Source organism: Mesoplodon mirus (genome assembly GCF_964341445.2).
Source record: "Mesoplodon mirus genome assembly, chromosome: 7".
NCBI lineage: Eukaryota > Metazoa > Chordata > Mammalia > Artiodactyla > Ziphiidae > Mesoplodon > Mesoplodon mirus.
In genome coordinates this window covers 26,605,366-26,624,071 of record NC_138983.1, presented here as the reverse complement: position 1 = coordinate 26,624,071, position 18,706 = coordinate 26,605,366, and the positions used below count along the sequence as shown (strand labels likewise).

Below are 18,706 nucleotides of genomic sequence, written 5' to 3'. Positions count from 1 at the left end.
CATCACCTGCGGGTCAGCTAATGTAACATATGCAAATTGTAACATATACATAATGGGAGTACCAGAAGGAGAAGAAAGAAAGAAAAAGAAGCAATATTTGAAGCACTGATGATTGAGACTTTCCCCAAATTAATGTCAGACACCAAACCACAATCCAAGAAGCTCAGAGAACATCAAGAAGAAAAAGTGACTAAAAAAATTAAACCCAGGCATATCATATTCAAACTTTAGAAAATCAAAGATATTTAAGTGACACTCAGTAAACGTTGTTTCAAAGCATTTATTCAGTGTCAGTAAAGACAGGTACTTAATTCTCTCAGGGATAAGGAGGTGGTCCAAAGGGGTATTATTTCAGTTGGGGCTTTGAAAAGATTAGGAAAAGGAAATAAGTCATTCTCTGTAGAAAGAACAAGGCTTTGCCTACTTCACCTTGCTCTCATAATGTTCTCCCCTGTTATTAGTGGGGATATTTTTAGTTGCAAATAATGGAAAATTAAACTGGCCCTAAGGAAACTGGCTTAAATAATAATGCGGATTTACTGGCTCACATAACTGAAAAGTCTAGAGGTAGGGCAAGTGCAGGGTTGGTCCATTCAGGAACTCAAAAATGTCATCAAAGAACAGGTTTCTTTATATCACAGCAATTTGGCATCCACATTTCAAGTTCCTCCTTTTTAGCTTCTCATGATTGTAGGATGACTGCTAGCCCCAGAAGGAGTTACATTCTTCCTGGTTTATAATCACTGGGTAAGGTCATTTATCCACTCCTGAGCCAAAGACTGTGGCTAGAGTAATGAAATATATTTATGGCCTTCTGCCAATTTAGGGCTCCTCTCTAAAGCTGGAGGCATCAAAACAAAAATCTGGATAAGTTTAGGAAGGAGAAAGGGGATATTGATGCTCAGTAAGCTACCAATAAATATCCAATGCACTCCTTCAGTCAAAATGCTCCAGCCATACCAGACTTTTTCTTGTTCCTCAAATATATTAAACTCTTTCCTGTCTCAAGGCTTTTGCTGTTCCCTTGCCTGAAGCATCATCCTCTTCCCTCCCCCACCACTTTACCCCCAATGTAATGAAGTCACCTATGAAAATGTCATCACATCCTCTACTTTTTCTTCATATCACTTACAACAGTTTTAAATTATTTGATCTGTGTGACAGTTTTATATGTAACTCCTCCATTGGACTATAACTCAAAAAAGCAGGAACATGTTTCATTTTCTTCATACCTGTACCTTAAGTGCCATATAGTACCTGGCACACAGAGCCACTCAAAAGTTGAATGAATGAATGAAAGGTGCTAATGAGATTAACATATAGTGAATGCTTATTGGTTATTCATATCACCATAAAAATGCATGTCACTGCTCACAAGTCAAAGAAACAATATTTTGAATGGGTTAGAACAAATTCATTCATTGCATTTATTGAAATCATAACTCAAAGTTTATAAATCTATATTTAAAACATTTCATTTATCTTTATACAAAAAAAACCCACCCAACTTTTCTGGTATTATTTCATAAAACTAGTTTTATATAATACAATAAACTATATCAATCATACCTTCTTTAAACTGCGTATTTCAGATTCTTGTTTTTTATTTAAAGCTGAAAGTCTTTTGTTTAACTGTATTGCTTCCTGTACTGTAACATGAAAGACACTTAGGAAAACATTATATTCACTGTACATTTTAAGGAAATATTACTAACATGAACAAGGAAAATAGCCTCAATGCAATATATATAATTATTACTGAATTTAATAATATTAATTAAACTGCCATTTACTATTACCAGTATCAGATAAGTTCATTTTATTCATTATAAATAAGTCCATTTAAACATTTCCTCTTAAATATGTTAGGTTTAAATAAGATAGCACCTACCATTTTGTTCTAACTTTTCATGATTCTCTTTTACTAATCCAAATTGACCTGTTATTGTAGCATAGTATTTCTCAATTTCATTCAGTTGCTTCTGATGATCATCTTTAGCCAGAAAATGTAACTGGACTTTTTGTTCCTATTTTGAAGAGTTATTTTAAATCTTATACATATATTACACATACATACATATATATATATACACACATATTTATTAAGCATACATAACAATTTGTTTTTAATAACTGTTGTTATTAACATAAGTATGTCATGAAAAAGTACTCTCTGAGTACACCTTAGGGAGGAAATATTAGTTAGGTTCTAAATCTAGGTAAAATTAAAGCATTTTTTTTTTCCTGTAACAAAATAGTCACTTAAGGTTATGTTTTCCTTGTTTATAATTTCTTTTTCAAAATCAACTGGTTGTTTTATTTACCGAAAAGTTAATTAGTCCAGTACAGCACTAAGCAAAGTGAGGGGAATATTATTAAAGTAATACTCCTGATAATTTAGGAAATAACTTTTTTCTCTAATAGCTGGCATAATCATAATGTGCATTATCAAAACTCAGATAAATTTTCTGAGATTAATATTAATGAATATAGCACCTTCTCACTGCATTAAAAACTGGAACAATAAGAACAATATCTATCAGTGATAGGGAGACAATATAGTATAGCAGAAAGTTTACTTAAACTAGGAGACACAGTTGGTAAAAATTGGACCCTATATATAATACAATATGGGCCTTCACTGCTTTCAGCTAAAGGAGCTTGTTTTACCATACTTAGAAAAATGACTTAAAATTTTTAAAAGAAATATTATGGTAACAGAATCAATAACACTCTTCAAAAGTTTTTATTTTGGCATTAGCAGAATCATTGATTGATTTCACAACTTTCATTCATTGCTGCCACACACTTCAGTTTCTACTGAGAGAGGATAAACAAAGAACAGTGTAGGCCCATCAATAGGCACTCAGTAATTACTTTCTGAATGAACTGTTGTCTCAGAGTTCTGACAGTGGCAATTTGTTAGATTTGCCTGGACAGCATCTATTTCCCTTACCCAAAAGTAACACAGTTTCAAGTATTTCCTTGAAATACTTCTTCATTACAATCTAGTAGACCAAATTCAGGGGTCCTATTCTCCCCTAGTCAAGTATAGGGCATATTACTCCAAATAAACCAATTGATTTCTACATTCTTGGAATTTGAATCTTAAGCAAAAGAGACTATAAAGCTAAAGAAGTTCAGTGGTGATCCTATCCAGACTGATATGAGACCTCTTCTGTCCTGGGTTCCTAAATCCTGCTTCTCAAACCCTGGAATTAACCTAGTCCCTGTTCATTTTCAAAACCATTCTTGACTCTCTGATTGATTCCAAGTGTCTCCACTAAATTTCCTTTTGCGTAAGTTAACCAGAGCCATTTTGTACTGCTTAACACCAAAGTACAGGCAGTATAGTAGAATGGTCAAAAGCTATTCTGCCTATGTTTAAATCTTGCCTCTGTAATTTAGTTGCTGTGTGACCTCGGGAAAATTATCTACCCTGTCTTTAAAATAGAGATTATAACAGTATCTCCCTCATAGGGTTGTTGTGAAGATAAGACAAATTAATGCCTACAGAGCACTAAGAACAGAGCCTGTCACATACCAAGTACAATATAATGTTTTGTTATTACTATTCCTTAAATGATAAAAGTGCCTTCAATAGCCTAATTAAGTTTTATTTGGACTAAGAATAGCCCTCTCTAATATTAATAAGGAACACGCATCATAATTTAAGTTGTACCTAACTATATTAACTTGGCAAACATGGTGAAAATCTTAACTTTTTCAAAGATTTTTTTAAACAATTTTAAGCAAAGTGATAAGTACACTGGCAATGGTTATGAAAGATGAGTTAAATTTTTCTCATGCACTTCTATGGGCTTTTCAAATTCACTACTTAGTCATTTGAATTAAGCATGCAGCAGTTATAAATTCAAACAAGTTGACAAGTGCACTTACCCCCGAGATCTTATGCTTACCTGGGTAGTCACTATTATCAATAACTAAACAATGAACAATAATGACCCATATTGTGTTCCTCTCAAATACCACTTAATTCTCTAGAGAATTATACTCCTTTCAGGAGATGTGTAGAAACCCAATACAATTTCACTAAAAATTGGTCTAAAGACATTTTTTTCAATTCAAGGAATTCTTTCAAATTTTCAAGTCATATCAATTTTTAGATAGCCTTTATAAGAATACCATCCACTACATAATACACATTAATACTGTCAATGCCTGCAAAGGTTAACTAATCCCGTTAAGTAAAAATGCAGCAAAGATCAAAGTGAGTTCATATGTATTCTCTACATACATAGAGCTCTGTACACATTAGATTAGTTTATAACATACTCTATCCCAACATCCTTTGCTTGAAGCCAAAGTCGAATTAAAATGCAGTTTCATTTGTTTGCATGATACAATTCTGATTTTCAAATACATTAGTCTATACAATGGCCATGATAAATGCTATAAAGACGTTTAAATCACAATGGGCACCTACAGCTCATTAGCTCATACAGGCCTATATGCGACTGTTCACATATGAACCTACTTGGCTGCCCTGATTTAGTTTTGATAATGAGATGAAGAGGGCAGCTTGCCACTAACTGCATCACTGTCAGCAAATAGTTTAAATTCTTTGGGAAGCAACAACAAAAAGCAGATTGGTAACACCTGCCTGAGAAAGCTAAGAACATTATAAAGAATAATACAACTAAATTGATGGTGTTATTATAACTTTAACATTACATACTATAGCATAATAAAGATTACTTTATTGCAATGACTAAGAAATGGCTAAGTATGTAGTGTTTTTGTTCTTTTTACCTCTCTGAATTGGGTCAAGTTATTTTCTCTTTCATACACTTTTACGACTAAATGCAAAGACTGTCAACAAGAAAATAATATCAGGATTGCCTGCTTTCCAAATACATATGTACCTCATTTTAAACAATTTTAATCTTTGAAAATCAAGATTAAAGAAAGACAGCACATGCATAATTACAAGTGTGTGTGTGTGTGTGTGTGTGTGTGTGTGTGGTCTAAAAGTTTACTTAAAAGCCTCTTAAGGGGCCTCCCTGGTGGCGCAGTGGTTGAGAGTCCGCCTGCCGATGCAGGGGATACGGGTTCGTGCCCCGGTCTGGGAGGATCCCATATGCCGCGGAGCGGCTGGGCCCGTGAGCCATGGCCGCTGGGCCTGCGCATCCGGAGCCTGTGCTCCGCAACGGGGGAGGCCACAACAGTGAGAGGCCCGCATACCGCAAAAAAAAAAAAAAAAAAAAAAAAAAAAGCCTCTTAAGGCATTTAAAATAGGAATAATTTAAAAATAACATTTACACCCAACTTTTAAGAACTATACTTACTAATAAAAGCCATAGCTGCTCATTTCCCTCATTTCTTATTTCCTTATAGAGACTGATTTGAAAACTTTTGGAGATAAAATTAATTTCCCTTAAAACAATTAGTTTGTTATAAGTAAATTGTAGAGAAAAAGATTCAAAACCCAAAAATAAACTTCATATATTCCTCATTCCTGTTTTTGCAAATTACCTTTTAATTTCTTCAATATAAACCCAAAATAAATCAATGGGTTATAAAACTCACTTTTTAAAAACCCATGGCATCTTTCTTAGGATATTGATACTTTCACCTTTTTAGTCACAACATTAGGTATATACTACTTAAAAAAACTAAAGTTACATATTTTATGTGTACAGATGTATATAATTATTATAATCATGAAGATTACTTCCAGACAAGTCTTTAGTCTAAAAATATTCTACTCTGAAAGAAAATATGTGGTAATTCCAAATCTCATCAAAACCTTCAATACTGAAAAATTGTTTTCATTTAATAAAGACAAAATAAATCCTTCTTATAAGTCTTTTCTTTAAAGGAAAATGATACACAAAAAATAAATAAACTATAACTAAGAGATGGTTGGATAAATTTTTATTTTGTTCGTTAAGCTCTATTGGCAACTCAGTTACACAACATAGTCACCTACACAGTAATTATGGGAAAAAAGCAGGAAAGATTTTCATCAAAGACCAAATCAATTTTGATGTTCTATAGTTTATTTTTATCATATTTAGTTGCATTCGTTTTATTGGTAATGATCAATGTGATCATTTGTTCAAGAGATTTGGGTACTTTTAGAGATAGATGAATCTTTCCATTCATAATTGCATTAATTTATCTAGAGACATACCACCTCTACATGAAAATCACCTTATTGAATTCCCACAAGACAGAAATTTACTAGTAGTTAAGAGCTTGCCTATAGTAAATCATGAACATCTTTCAAAGTGTCTTAATACTATTTTTAAAATTATTTCTTTTGGCACACTTATCAATTGCTCCCCAAAGTCCTGCCTTGGCACAAGTGACCATCTTGTTTCATGTCTTGCACATAGTCAAATAATATCAATATAAAAGGGTAAGGTGCTGATTTGAATAAAATTAACTGCATTACTGAATACTGTTTAGTACTTTGTATAAAGAAAAGGTCACCTGAATTATATAAGAATAATGTAAAAAGAATAATGTAAGACTGTTTAGTTCTTTGTATAAAGAAAAGGTCACCTGAATTATATAAGAATAATGTAAAAAGAATAATGTAAGAATGTTTAGGACAAGGTTTATTTTTAACTTTTAAATCCATCATCTAAAATATACATAATATTCTGCCAAAATTGGCATGAAATATTGTATATCTATCAATATATAAAATTATTTTAATGCAAAGTGATTTATTTAATGCTTTGAACTGTCAGAAAAAATATAACTATAATTCAAATTTTAGTAGGTGCTTAAGAGTCTTAAATTCACATTAACAAAATGCTCAAAAGTGACCAAAAACTATCAAAAGTATATTGCATGTTTCCATGTTTTTTTAAGATTATAAGTATCTGTTTGATGAAATTTTAAAGTGGAATAAAACACATTTTATGTTGCCTTTGATCTTTAACTTGTAGCCTTATCTCCCAGGTCAGAGGGTACATTATTCAATTTCACTATATTTTGTGTAAAACCACTGTAGCGTTGAAGATGACTTTCAGTACAAATGTCATGGTACTTAAAGCTAAACCAGAATCTAGTTTTTCAGCTCCTTAATTAAAATCATAGTTTAAAATAGTCTGACAATATTATCTGTAGTCTTTCCAGTTGAACAATGACAGAATTTTCACATCTTTTATTCAATCAAGCTTAGCAATCTTTCTATGGCTCTTTTATTTTCTAACACACCAACACATTTCAAGAATCAAAATACTTACTTTATATTTTTGTATTTAACGTCATAAGGAATGATCTCTCATTTCTTACTTCTCATAGATATAATACATAAACCTTACTCAAAAATTATTTTTACTTGCCTTACAGTCTGCTCCAAAGAAGGAAGAACGAAATAGCATAAACCCACCCAAGAAGCCCTCTGAAGATATAAGTAGATATGGGAGAATTTTGCTCAATCAAAAATACAGAGAAAAAAATTCTTCTGAATCAAACAGGGATAGAAAGATAGAATATCAAAGTAAATATTTCATAAAATGTTATGCTGTAAAAATGTAAATATTAATTTTAATATACTACAGAAGAGGAATGCACAACAAATTAACACTTGTTGAATGACAAAGGATGAGTACCATATCCCAAGTGTAGTATTCAAATGCTACTTCATATTATTTCAATTTTTCAGGCTAAAAGTAATAACTACGTGTTTACACAAATACCTAGAAAAGATATTATTAAAGTAAGGGGTTTCAGAATTCTGTTGTTTTCACTTCTTTGTTGTTCAATTTTCATATAAGACCTCTACCAATAATTTGGGAACTGTGTTAAATTTATTTTATAACATGTAAACACTATCTGGAAATAAATTTGTGAAATAAATTCATTTAAGCTATATCTGAAATTGTAATTCAGCCCTTTAAAGGGGATATTAATATCCAGTTTCAACTTTTTTTTTACAATAAATGTCACATTAATATTGACAAAAATACTGTGCACATTATGTACTAATCTGGGGTGGGTGTATATTTTGAAATTTCCTTACCATTTCACTCACTTTCTTCTGTAAAGAATATTTAGAAACCTTGAAAAAAATAAGGGGAAAAAAATCTCATGAAAACTTTTTAGTTATTTGTCATAAATTCCTTCTGATATTAAAATTGTATGGTATATAATGTGACGTGTATCTTATATGCACTTTTTTCCAGTGACACTTTTTCAAAATGTTACTTATCATAACTTTATTCCCTGTAGCAAAAACAATACATTTATTTATTTATTCAACACATATTTATGGAGCACCTACTATATGCCAGCCATTTTCCTAGAATCCTGGGATACAACAATGAACAAAGTCCCTGCCCGTAACAAGCTTTCTGTCTAGTGGGGGTGGTGGTAGACAGACAATAAAATATAAGTAAAAAGTACAGAAGTTTAGAGAGTGACAACTACTATGAAGAAAAATAAAGCAAGAAGGACAGCAAGAAAATCTTAGGAGAGTTTGCTACTTAATATTAGCTCTTCGTTGAGAAAATTTTGATAAAATAGATAAGCATAGGGGAAAAACATTGTCTTAAACAAACCATCTCGCAACCCAGAAGTAACAATCATTAATACCGTGGTACTTCCAGATATTTTTCTATGTATTTATACTTTAAAAGAGAGTCAGTAGGGGGTAGAATAATAATATATGTACTCTTTTGTAACCTATTTTTACTTAATATATAGCAAACATTTTTATATTACAAATTAATCTACGACGCAAGTTTTTAATGGCTACACAGTATTCCACTGTTTAACTTTATACCATGGTTTATCAAATCACTCTCATTTTTGTAGATTTACTGAGTTTTCAGTTCTATGAAAGAATTCTGAAATAAACATGCTGTACCAAGAAAACTCTGTAGTTATTCATTTTAGCATAATAAATTCCAAGAAGCAGGACTCCTAAGATTTGTTCATTTTTATAGACTTAACAATTGTTATTACACGCATAGTCCTCCAGAATGGTGGACCAAGTTAAACTCCAACTAGCCATGTATGGGTGCTTATTTACTTAAACTCACCTAATATTTGCTAAAGTTTAAGCAAAAGTTCTTAAAATTACTTCACATTTCCTGTGAAATAGATTTTTAGCATACTGCCTTGAACAAACTAATAATTTTATTTCATTTTGGTGGAATGAGTTATGTGTGATTCATTTCTTCAACAAATATTGAATGCTTACTATAAGTAAAGCACTAATGTAGACATTGGGGGTATAGTATTGGACCAAAAAATCCTGTCCAGCTTAAATTCTGGGGAATGTAGACAATTAGCAATATAAATAAGTTAAAATATATAGTTCTATTAGATATTGATAAGTGCTAAGGAAAAATAATAAATCAGGGAAGGGGATTATATAGGATGGCCAGGAAAGTCCTTTCTGAGAGGGCAACTTTTGAGTAAAGATTCAACAGAAAGTAAGGAAGAGTATTCCAGCAAGTGCAAAGCCCCTAAGGTGGGAAAATGTCTTGTGTGTTCAAAGAACAGCAAAGAAGCCAATGTGGCTGGAAGATTTAGTAAGCAAGGGGAAGAACAGCAAAAGATGAGTTCACAGAAGAGTAGGAGAGGAGGTAGGGCCAAATCACTGTAGGTCTTGTGGTGCATAATAATGGTTTACTCTGAATGAGACAGGAAGCCACTGAAGAGTCCCAGACTCTGTGACAGAGCCTGACTTACTCCTTGAAAGGATCACTCTGACTGTTATATTAAAACTGAAGGAGAACAGAAGTGGAAGCAGGAAGAACACTTAATAAACTACTGCACTTGAGATGAAAGAGGATGATGAAAGAGGACTAGGGTGTTAGTAGTAGATGTAGTGAGAAGTGGTCAGATTCTGGATATACTCTGAGGGAAAAGCTGAAAGAAATCTGCAACAGGAGTTGTAATTAACAAAAACAGAAAAGACAAATAAGTTAGTTAGCTTTCAGGGCGAGATTTTAGGAACTTAGTTTTGGACACGTCAAGTTTGAGATGTCTTTTAGACATCCAATAGTCAATCCAGGCTGGAGTTGGGGCTGGAGATATATACATTTGGAAGCCCTCTGCATGTAGACCCCATTTTAAAGAAATGAGACTGGATGAGATCAGAGTATTTTTAAGGCATACAGACAAAAGCAAAGTAAAAAGGTAGAGGTCATCTAGAAAAATAAGAGGAAAAAAAAAAAGACTGGCCTTGGGACTCAGACTGGAATTATACCTCCAGCTTTCCAGAATCTCCAGCTTGCAGACAACAGATCATGGCACTTCTCTGTCTCCATAATTGTGTGATTGTGTGAGCCAGTTCTTCATAATCAATCAATCAACCTCTTTCTTTCTCTCTCTATATATACAGGTTCTGTTTCACTGAACCTTCACTAACACAGCTACCATTAGCCAAAGATAAAACTGATAAATGTAGAGCAAATTTACCAAATTCTTTCAGGTCACTGTTCTTCAAACATTAATATCTCTGCATTTTATTCTTTCTCAACCATGATTCACAGCTCTATTTTATCAACACCTCTAGAGCACTTTCCAACTTAAAAAACTACCATGTAGCTGCATTCCTGTGTCAAATAAGTCAAATTTGAAAATAACATAACTAGATTGACATGAAATCTTTTTATAGATGTTCTATATAATGATTATTCATTCTGAAATCACATAAAACTGGTTTATAATACCAGATATAGGCAGCTTTCTAATACTGGAACAAAACTATACTAACACTAATTAGTGTATTAACAACAGAAAGCAATTTGAAAGATAAAGTACAAATGTTTTCCTAGTTATAGCTATCCTTCACTTTTTGGAAAATTTTATGAAAAGTTGACTGTAAAGTACATTTGTTTAGAGCAAATCTATTTTCCCATTAAATTAACGGGATTTATGTTACTTGGGAATAAAGTCCTTTAAATACTGTGCTAAAAATATTTAAGCCCTCCCCTTCCTGAACAATTCAGTCCCAAGTTCATTAGGTGGGGAAGAGGTGAAGGGGTAGTGGTGGCAGCATTCCAGAACAGGGTATCAGGCCTGAATGGGGAGTCAAAAGCTGAGTAGGGTGCTTAGTAGGCAGTGCTGATAAAGGGCAACCCAGGTATCAGAGTTGAAGCAGGGAGAAGAAGGCATCCACATTAGGAAGGATTAGCAGAATGGTGGCCTAGTCACATACAGGGTAATTTATCAAATAAGTAAATATATTAAGAATAAAGGAAGTCATATTTCTTACTGTAACAGAAAAGAAATATATAAATATGGAAGGGAAATAAATTAAAATTAACCTTATGGTTTTGGATTGGAAATGGAAGTAATGTGAATTCACGGTTTTTGACATATATAGATTGATAGAGAAACAAACATAATTATAAATGTGTGTTTATATATTTGTGTGTATATAAATACATACATAGATTCCCTAGCTCTGTCTACTAAGAAGGTCTGAGACCAATGACACCCCAATAGTAGTGAGTGTAAGAGTGCCCAGATCTGGGTGTCTACATTCCATTTTCCACTAAAAGGAACCAAGGCAACGTGGAGAAATACTGTATTCCAGGGCAAGGTTATGTAAACTACAAGGTGATCCTGGAACATTTTGTTTTTACCTGAGAGCAGGAAAGTGTTGAAAGAATGATAAAGTCATGTCCAAAAGACTAAAAATCAGCCTGAATGGACTCCTACTGGCCAAACTAATGATAATGTGAGGATCAAAATAAATAATGATAGTCACAGATTTTTATCCATTGAATAAAATAAGAAACGACTATTCTAAACTGATATAAATAAATGAATATATTAAATGTTTGGAGAGAAACAGAACATTTCTATTCAAAGTACCTGCTTATAAAATACTCTGATTAGAAAGGGAAAAAGAGTAACTTTCCAGTGGAGAAACTTGTCAGATACCACCTGAATCAAATGTTCAAAGTGAACATCACCAATAATAAGACAAACTGAAATCATCAGCTATCTGATAGAATTCAATTATAGGAATAAGGCCTTATTTCTGTAATATTCTTGCCAAAAATGCATAAACTATCTCTAATCATGAGGAAATATCCAAACAGAAATGGAGAGAGATTGGTACAACACTGTAAATCAACTATACTTCAATTAAAAAAAAAAACCAAACAGAAATTGAGGGACATTCCACAAAATAGCTAGACTGTGATCTTCAAGAGTTTCAAAGGCATTAAAATCATACAAAGACTGGGGAACTGTTCCAGACTGAAAGAGATCAAAGAGACATGACAACTAAATGCAACATAAGATTCTAAACTGGATCCTTTTGCTAGGACAATTGGTGAAACCTGAATGGGGCATGAGAATTAATTTACAATTATATATCAGTGTTAACTTCCTGATTTTATGGTTGTGTTATGGTTTTGTAGGAGAATGTCCTTGATTATAGGAGAGATATTACAGTATTGGGGTGATAGGGCATCAGATTGGCATACTACTTTTATTTTTTTTTAAATATTTGTTTATTTGGCTGCGTCGGGTCTTAGTTGTGGCATGCGGGATCTTCACTGCAGCATGTGGGATCTTTTAGTTGCAGCATGTGAAGTCTTAGTTGCGGCATGTGGGATCTAGTTCCCTGACAAGGGATCAAACCCGGGCCTCCTACATTGGGAGCACAGAGTCTTAGCCACTGGACCACCAGGGAAGTCCCTGGCGTATTACTTTTAAATCATCCAGGAAAATAGTTCTCTGTAATGTATTTCTAACATCTCTGTAAGTTTATGATTCTCCAAACTACAAAATTTCCAAATATCTAAGAATTCCTTAAGGATAAATGCGCAGTCAAAGCTCCAGGAATTTAGTTCCCTTTTATCACTGTGGTTAGGTAAGGCGTAATAAGATAAAGATTCAATAGTAGAAATAACACATTATGTATTAAATATGTCTTCAGTTCTGTGAGAGGAATTAATGTCTTAATTTATAAATTCAGTAAGTTTAAAATTAAGTGAAGTAGAGTAGAGAATATGATGTTATTGCTTCACAAAATGGTCCAGTTTGGGAAATGCTGATGTATTTCAATTTCCTCGTTTTACCTAAAGGAAAATCGAGGTTCAAGAAGACGAAGAGTCTTACCACAGGATCATGTATAATAGTAAGTCTTTAATAGGCAGAAATAATTTATTTAAAATCTACAGGACACTCAGCAAAATTTAGCCCTTAGGCATACTGTTTACATAAACAAAGTTTAATTTGTCAGGTAACTTAGATATAAGCAGGTTGCCCTGCTCTAACTAATCCCTTTATTATTTTTTTTAATATGTATATATTTTTTAAAATTTTTATTTATTTATTATTTTTGGCTGCGTTGGGTCTTTGCTGCTGCACGTGGGCTTTCTCTAGTTGTGGTGAGCAGGGGCTACTCTTCCTTGTGGTGTGTGGGCTTCTCATTGTGGTGGCTTCTCTTGTTGCAGAGCATGGGCTCTAGGCGTGGGAGCTTCAGTAGCTGTGGCTCTCAGGCTCTAGAGCGCAAGCTCAGTAGTTGTGACGCATGGGCTTGGTTGCTCCATGGCATGTGGGACCTTCCCGGACCAGGGCACAAACCCGTGTCCCCTGCACTGGCAGGCAGATTCTTAACCACTGCGCCACCAGGGAAGCCCTAACTGATCCCTTTAAAATCAAGTAACAAGGTACCATTTTAAATAGAAGTTAAACACATTCAAAGAATCCATTGGGGCTTCCCTGGTGGCGCAGTGGTTGAGAGTCCGCCTGCCGATGCAGGGGACACAGGTTCGTGCCCCGGTCTGGGAAGATCCCACATGCCGCGGAGCGGCTGGGCCCATGAGCCATGGCCGCTGAGCCTGCGTGTCTGGAGCCTGTGCTCCACAGCGGGAGAGGCCACAACAGTGAGAGGCCTACGTACCACCAAAAAAAAAAAAAAAGAATCCATTAAAGGAAAAATAATTCAGCTTTTGGTGTGTTGTGGTTTTGTGTCTATTTGTTTTATTTTAGAATTTAGTAGGTAGAGTGGCTTGGCTATGAGCTTTTCAAGAAAAGGAATTATCTGATTTCTTATTCCTGCACATGGTAGGCACAACCTCATGAAAGGAAAAAAGTAGCAACCTAAGTAAAGGAGGGAGGGAGGTTCCTACATGATGGTTAAGAGGCTGTGGACTTTCTTTGCCTAATGGATTTATATCAGATCCATAATTAAAAAGGAAGGTTTTTTTCTTTAACTTGGAGGGGAAACACCAGAAGTATCTTCATTGTTCTACACTGTTCATATATCATGTTCATCCAGCCATAAAGTAACATATACATCACCTGTACTATGTCACGGGCTGAACAAGGCAAAACAAATCCTTACAGCTCTTGCACAGAGGGTCAGCCATATGAAGACATTTCTTTTGATTTGAAAATACTCATTACATTATCCAGATAATTAAACATGCATGAGTGGTATCAAATGAAACAATTTAAGAAAAAGTGCTAAAATAACAAAGCACTTATAACAAAATTGGCATATTTCTTTATTGACAACATTTTAGTAGGAAAACAAGTAACACTTTTTCAAGATTTATTCAGAAATAAGAGGTAAGTTATGCCTAGTTCAAGATACTGTAAGAAAACACATTAGAGTCTTCTATAATAGCTATAATGGTAATTTCGGTGTACTCAATTATAAGAACAACTTTTTAATTTAAATAACAAAAAAAAAGTTTACCTACTGGGATCATTTTAAACTGGATATATGAGGTATGATAAGAATCACTAAACTGTATAACTACATAAACTTTAAATAGTAGCCTTAAACCTCTATTTCTTTTCCATCAACTTTAAAGAATATTTCTGGATATCACCATCAACTTCATCTCACTGCACCTTTACTTTTTCATCAACAAGGTTAGTAACATTTCAGTTTTGTTCTGTAACCATAATTAAGTCTCCCATGCTTTGCTTATAGGTTAATTCTAAAAACTGGAAGTCAACAGTGTTTATGTTCTTACAATCAATATAGATATTGGTTAATGCAAAGCCCAACAGGGTGTTAACACCACATTTCCTTCGTATAGGTCCAATGTGCTACATGAAGGATGATTTTACTAGGGTCAGGACCTAAATATCTTCTCTTGTTTTAACCCATCAATTGCTCAAAACCATCCCAAATTTTAATTTACTTTATGCTTTAGTTATACGGTAATCTGTTTTCTCTGGAGTTTCGAATCACTTACTGCTTTGTTGCTGTTGTTGTTGAACAAACAAGATGTAAGGATTCTTTACTGTATCACTAATATCTTCCAACCTCTAGTTCATCCAAACTGAGGCATGGAATCCATGCCCTTCTTTTTATTAAAAACATTCTTCTTGGAACCAATTGACATTTTGTTGTACTTAATTTTTATTCACTTTGTTACATCAAAGTAACAAATGAAATCCAAAATAAAAATTGCTTAATATCTCAAATGAGGAGAATCTAAATAGTGTTAAGACAACTGAATAACAACCTGAAAAAATATAGACTTAGATCTGTATCTCATACTGTGTTACAAAGATAAACTTCAAATGATCAAAGATCTAATGTAAAATTTGAGTACTTAGATGTAATAAAAGAAAACATTGACAAATCCTTTTTATAACTTTGTAGTTGTGAATGCCTTTCTAACCATGACAAACTCCAAAAGCTGTAAAAGGAAAATAAATAATTTATAGCAAATGTTAAACAAAAAGCCAAACAAACAAAATCAAAATACAAATGACAAACTGAAGGAACAATCTGAAGCCCAGAATACAAACAAAAAGGGCTTATTTCAGAGAAATATGAAAAATTCATGGGAGTGATATCAGAAAGATGGTAGACCAGGAGGTCCCAGCCTTCCCACCCACCCCCCACATGATTTAACAAGTACCTACAAATGAAAATAGTTCTGGAAGAGCTCTGGAGTATAATTAAGAAGCTGCGGCAACCCAGTAGAGCACAAAAAAACAAGGATGTCTGAATAGAAAAGTATAGGAAGCATTTCACCTGTGTCATTCCATCCTCTAGGTTCACACAGCTTGGCACCAAAAGAAATGCCCTCAGCAACAACTCCTCCCAAATGGGAGAAAAGGAGTGCAGGAAGACACCAGCAGCCTGCACCACCAAGGACCTCAACAGCCCTCATCACTACCATGGACACCAGCAGCTTTCACTTCCAAGGACACTTACACTCTTTGCTAATGTCTACACCTACCTGAGCTGATGGAGCTGCCTGGAGCCCAGGCCACTGTGCCCTTTCTTGGAACCAGAAGCATCACTGCTCCCCAGCCAAGCCAGAGCTGCTAGACCCAGCACTACACCTGGCACCACCACATATGCCACCCAGCCAGGATCCTCACATCTACCAGTAGGTCAAGGTTTATACCCACCAGAGCTAGTCCAAAAACTCTGAAAGAGGTCACTGCTCCTTCAATGCACAAACACCAACAAAGGGCTACAAGGAACACAAAAAATCAAGGAAATATGACACCATCAAAGGAATACTACAAATTTCCAGGAAGCGTCCCCAAAGAACTGGAGATCTATGAACTACCTGACAAAGAATTCAAAATAACTGTTTTAAAGAAGCTCAGCAAACTACAAGACAACACAGATAGATAACTCAAAAAAATCAGGAAAATATTACATGAATAAAATGAGAAGTTCAATAAAGAGACAGAAGTCATAAGGAAAGAACCAAAAAAATTCTAGAGCTGAAGAACACAATGAATGAAATGAAAAATGTAATAGTTTCAACAGCACACTCAATGGAACAAAAGAAATAAACCAGTGAACTCAAAGACAGATCATTTTAAATTATCCAGTGAAAAGAAAAAAGAATGAAAGAGGGTGAAGAAAGGCCATAAGATTTATGGAACACCATCAAAAGATAAAGGGAGAAGAATTTTAAAAATCACCATAAAAAACATCAAATAACAAAAGAAGACAAGAGAGGAAGAGATGTACAACACAACTAAAACAGAAAACAATCAACAGAATGACAACATTAATTCCACACCTATCAATAATTACTTAAATGTAAATGGATTAAACTCTCCAATAAAAAGGCACAGAGTGGCTAAACAAATTTTTTTTTTTTTTTTAAACAGGGCTTTCAGAATGAGTGTTTTTTTTTTTTTTTTTTTTTTAAAGGGCTACAAATGCTTGGCTTTTTTATTTATTTATTTATTTATTTATGTCTGTGTTGGGTCTTAATTTCTGTGTGAGGGCTTTCTCTAGTTGTGGCAAGCGGGGGCCACTCTTCATCGCGGTGCGCGGGCCTCTCACTATCGTGGCCTCTCTTGCTGCGGAGCACAGGCTCCAGACGCGCAGGCTCAGTAGTTGTGGCTCACGGGCCCAGTTGCCCCGCAGCATGTGGGATCTTCCCAGACCAGGGCTCGAACCCGTGTCCCCTGCATCAGCAGGCAGATTCTCAACCACTGCGCCACCAGGGAAGCCCTAAACAAATTTTTTTTAAATCCAATGATACATCTGTAAGAGACTCACTGTAGATTTAAGGACACATGTAGACTGAAAGTAAAAGGATGAAACAGATATACCAAAGAGTAACCAAAAGAAAGCAGGGGTGGCTAAACTTATACCAGATAAAATAGACTTTAAGTCAAAACTGTCTATAGAGACAAAGAAAGTCATTCTATAATGCTAAAGAGTCAATTCAACGGGAAGATATAATAAGTATATATGTACCCAACATCAGAGCACTTAAATGTACAAAGCAAACATCAACAGATCTGAAGAGAGAAATTGACAAAACTACAATGATAGTAGAAGACTCCAATACCTCACTTTCCATAATGGATAGAATATCCAGGCAGAAAATCAATAAAGAAACAGTTGATGTGAACATCATTACAGGTTAAATGGACCTAACAGACATATACAGAACTTTTCACTCAATAGAAGAATACACATTCTTCTCAGGCACACATGGAACATTCTCCAGGATAGATCATATGTCTATCATATGGTGTATCACAGAAAAGTCACCTTTTATGTGATAGGTCATCAAAAAAGTCTTAAATTTGAGAAGATCAAAATCATTCCAAGTATCTTTTCTGATCACAGTGGAATAAAATTAGAAATCATTAACAGTAAGAAAACAGGAAAATTCCCAAATACATGGAAACTAAACAACATACTCTTGAACATTCGTTATGTTAAAAAAAAAAGGAGAATTTTAAAAGTATCTGAGACAAAACAAAAACAATAACACAACATATCAATACTTATGGATGCACCAAAAGCAATACTAACAGGAGATTTCATAATGATAAATGCCTACATTAAAAAAAAAACAAACCTCAAATAAACAACTCAACTTTACATCTCAAACAACAAGAAAAAGAAGGACTAGGCCAAAATCGGCAGAAGGAAGAAAATAATAGAGATTGGGACAGAAATAAATCAAATAGCAAATACAAAAACAATTGAAAAAAAACAAAATTAAGAGTTGGTTTTTTGGAAGAATAAGTAAAATTGACAAACTGTTAGCTAGACTAAGAAAAAGACAGAAGAATCAAACAAAATTAGAAATGAAAAAGAGACATTACAATGGATGTCTCAGAAATAAAAAGGATCATAAGAGTAGTCTCTTGACTACTCTTATGTAGGCATCCAAATCACAAAGGAATAAGTAAGATTACCTCTATTTGAAGGTAACATAATCATACATGTAGAAAACCTTAAAGACAACAAAATAACTGTTAGAACTAATAAATGAATTCAGTAAAATTG

The 18,706-nt window shown here is 34.0% G+C and overlaps 1 protein-coding gene across 1 annotated transcript in view; it reads right to left on the bottom strand.

Annotated features, from left to right (window-relative positions):
• Positions 1 to 18,706, bottom strand: part of CCDC73 (coiled-coil domain containing 73) — a 137,131-nt gene that overhangs the window by 51,170 nt on the left and 67,255 nt on the right. The window contains exons 7-9 of the mRNA XM_082628345.1: positions 8,003 to 8,041; positions 1,892 to 2,027; positions 1,570 to 1,649 (exon numbers count right to left, since the gene is read on the bottom strand). Of these exons, the coding sequence (XP_082484471.1) occupies positions 1,570 to 1,649; positions 1,892 to 2,027; positions 8,003 to 8,041 (255 nt within the window). The remainder of the gene's footprint in view (positions 1 to 1,569; positions 1,650 to 1,891; positions 2,028 to 8,002; positions 8,042 to 18,706) is intronic.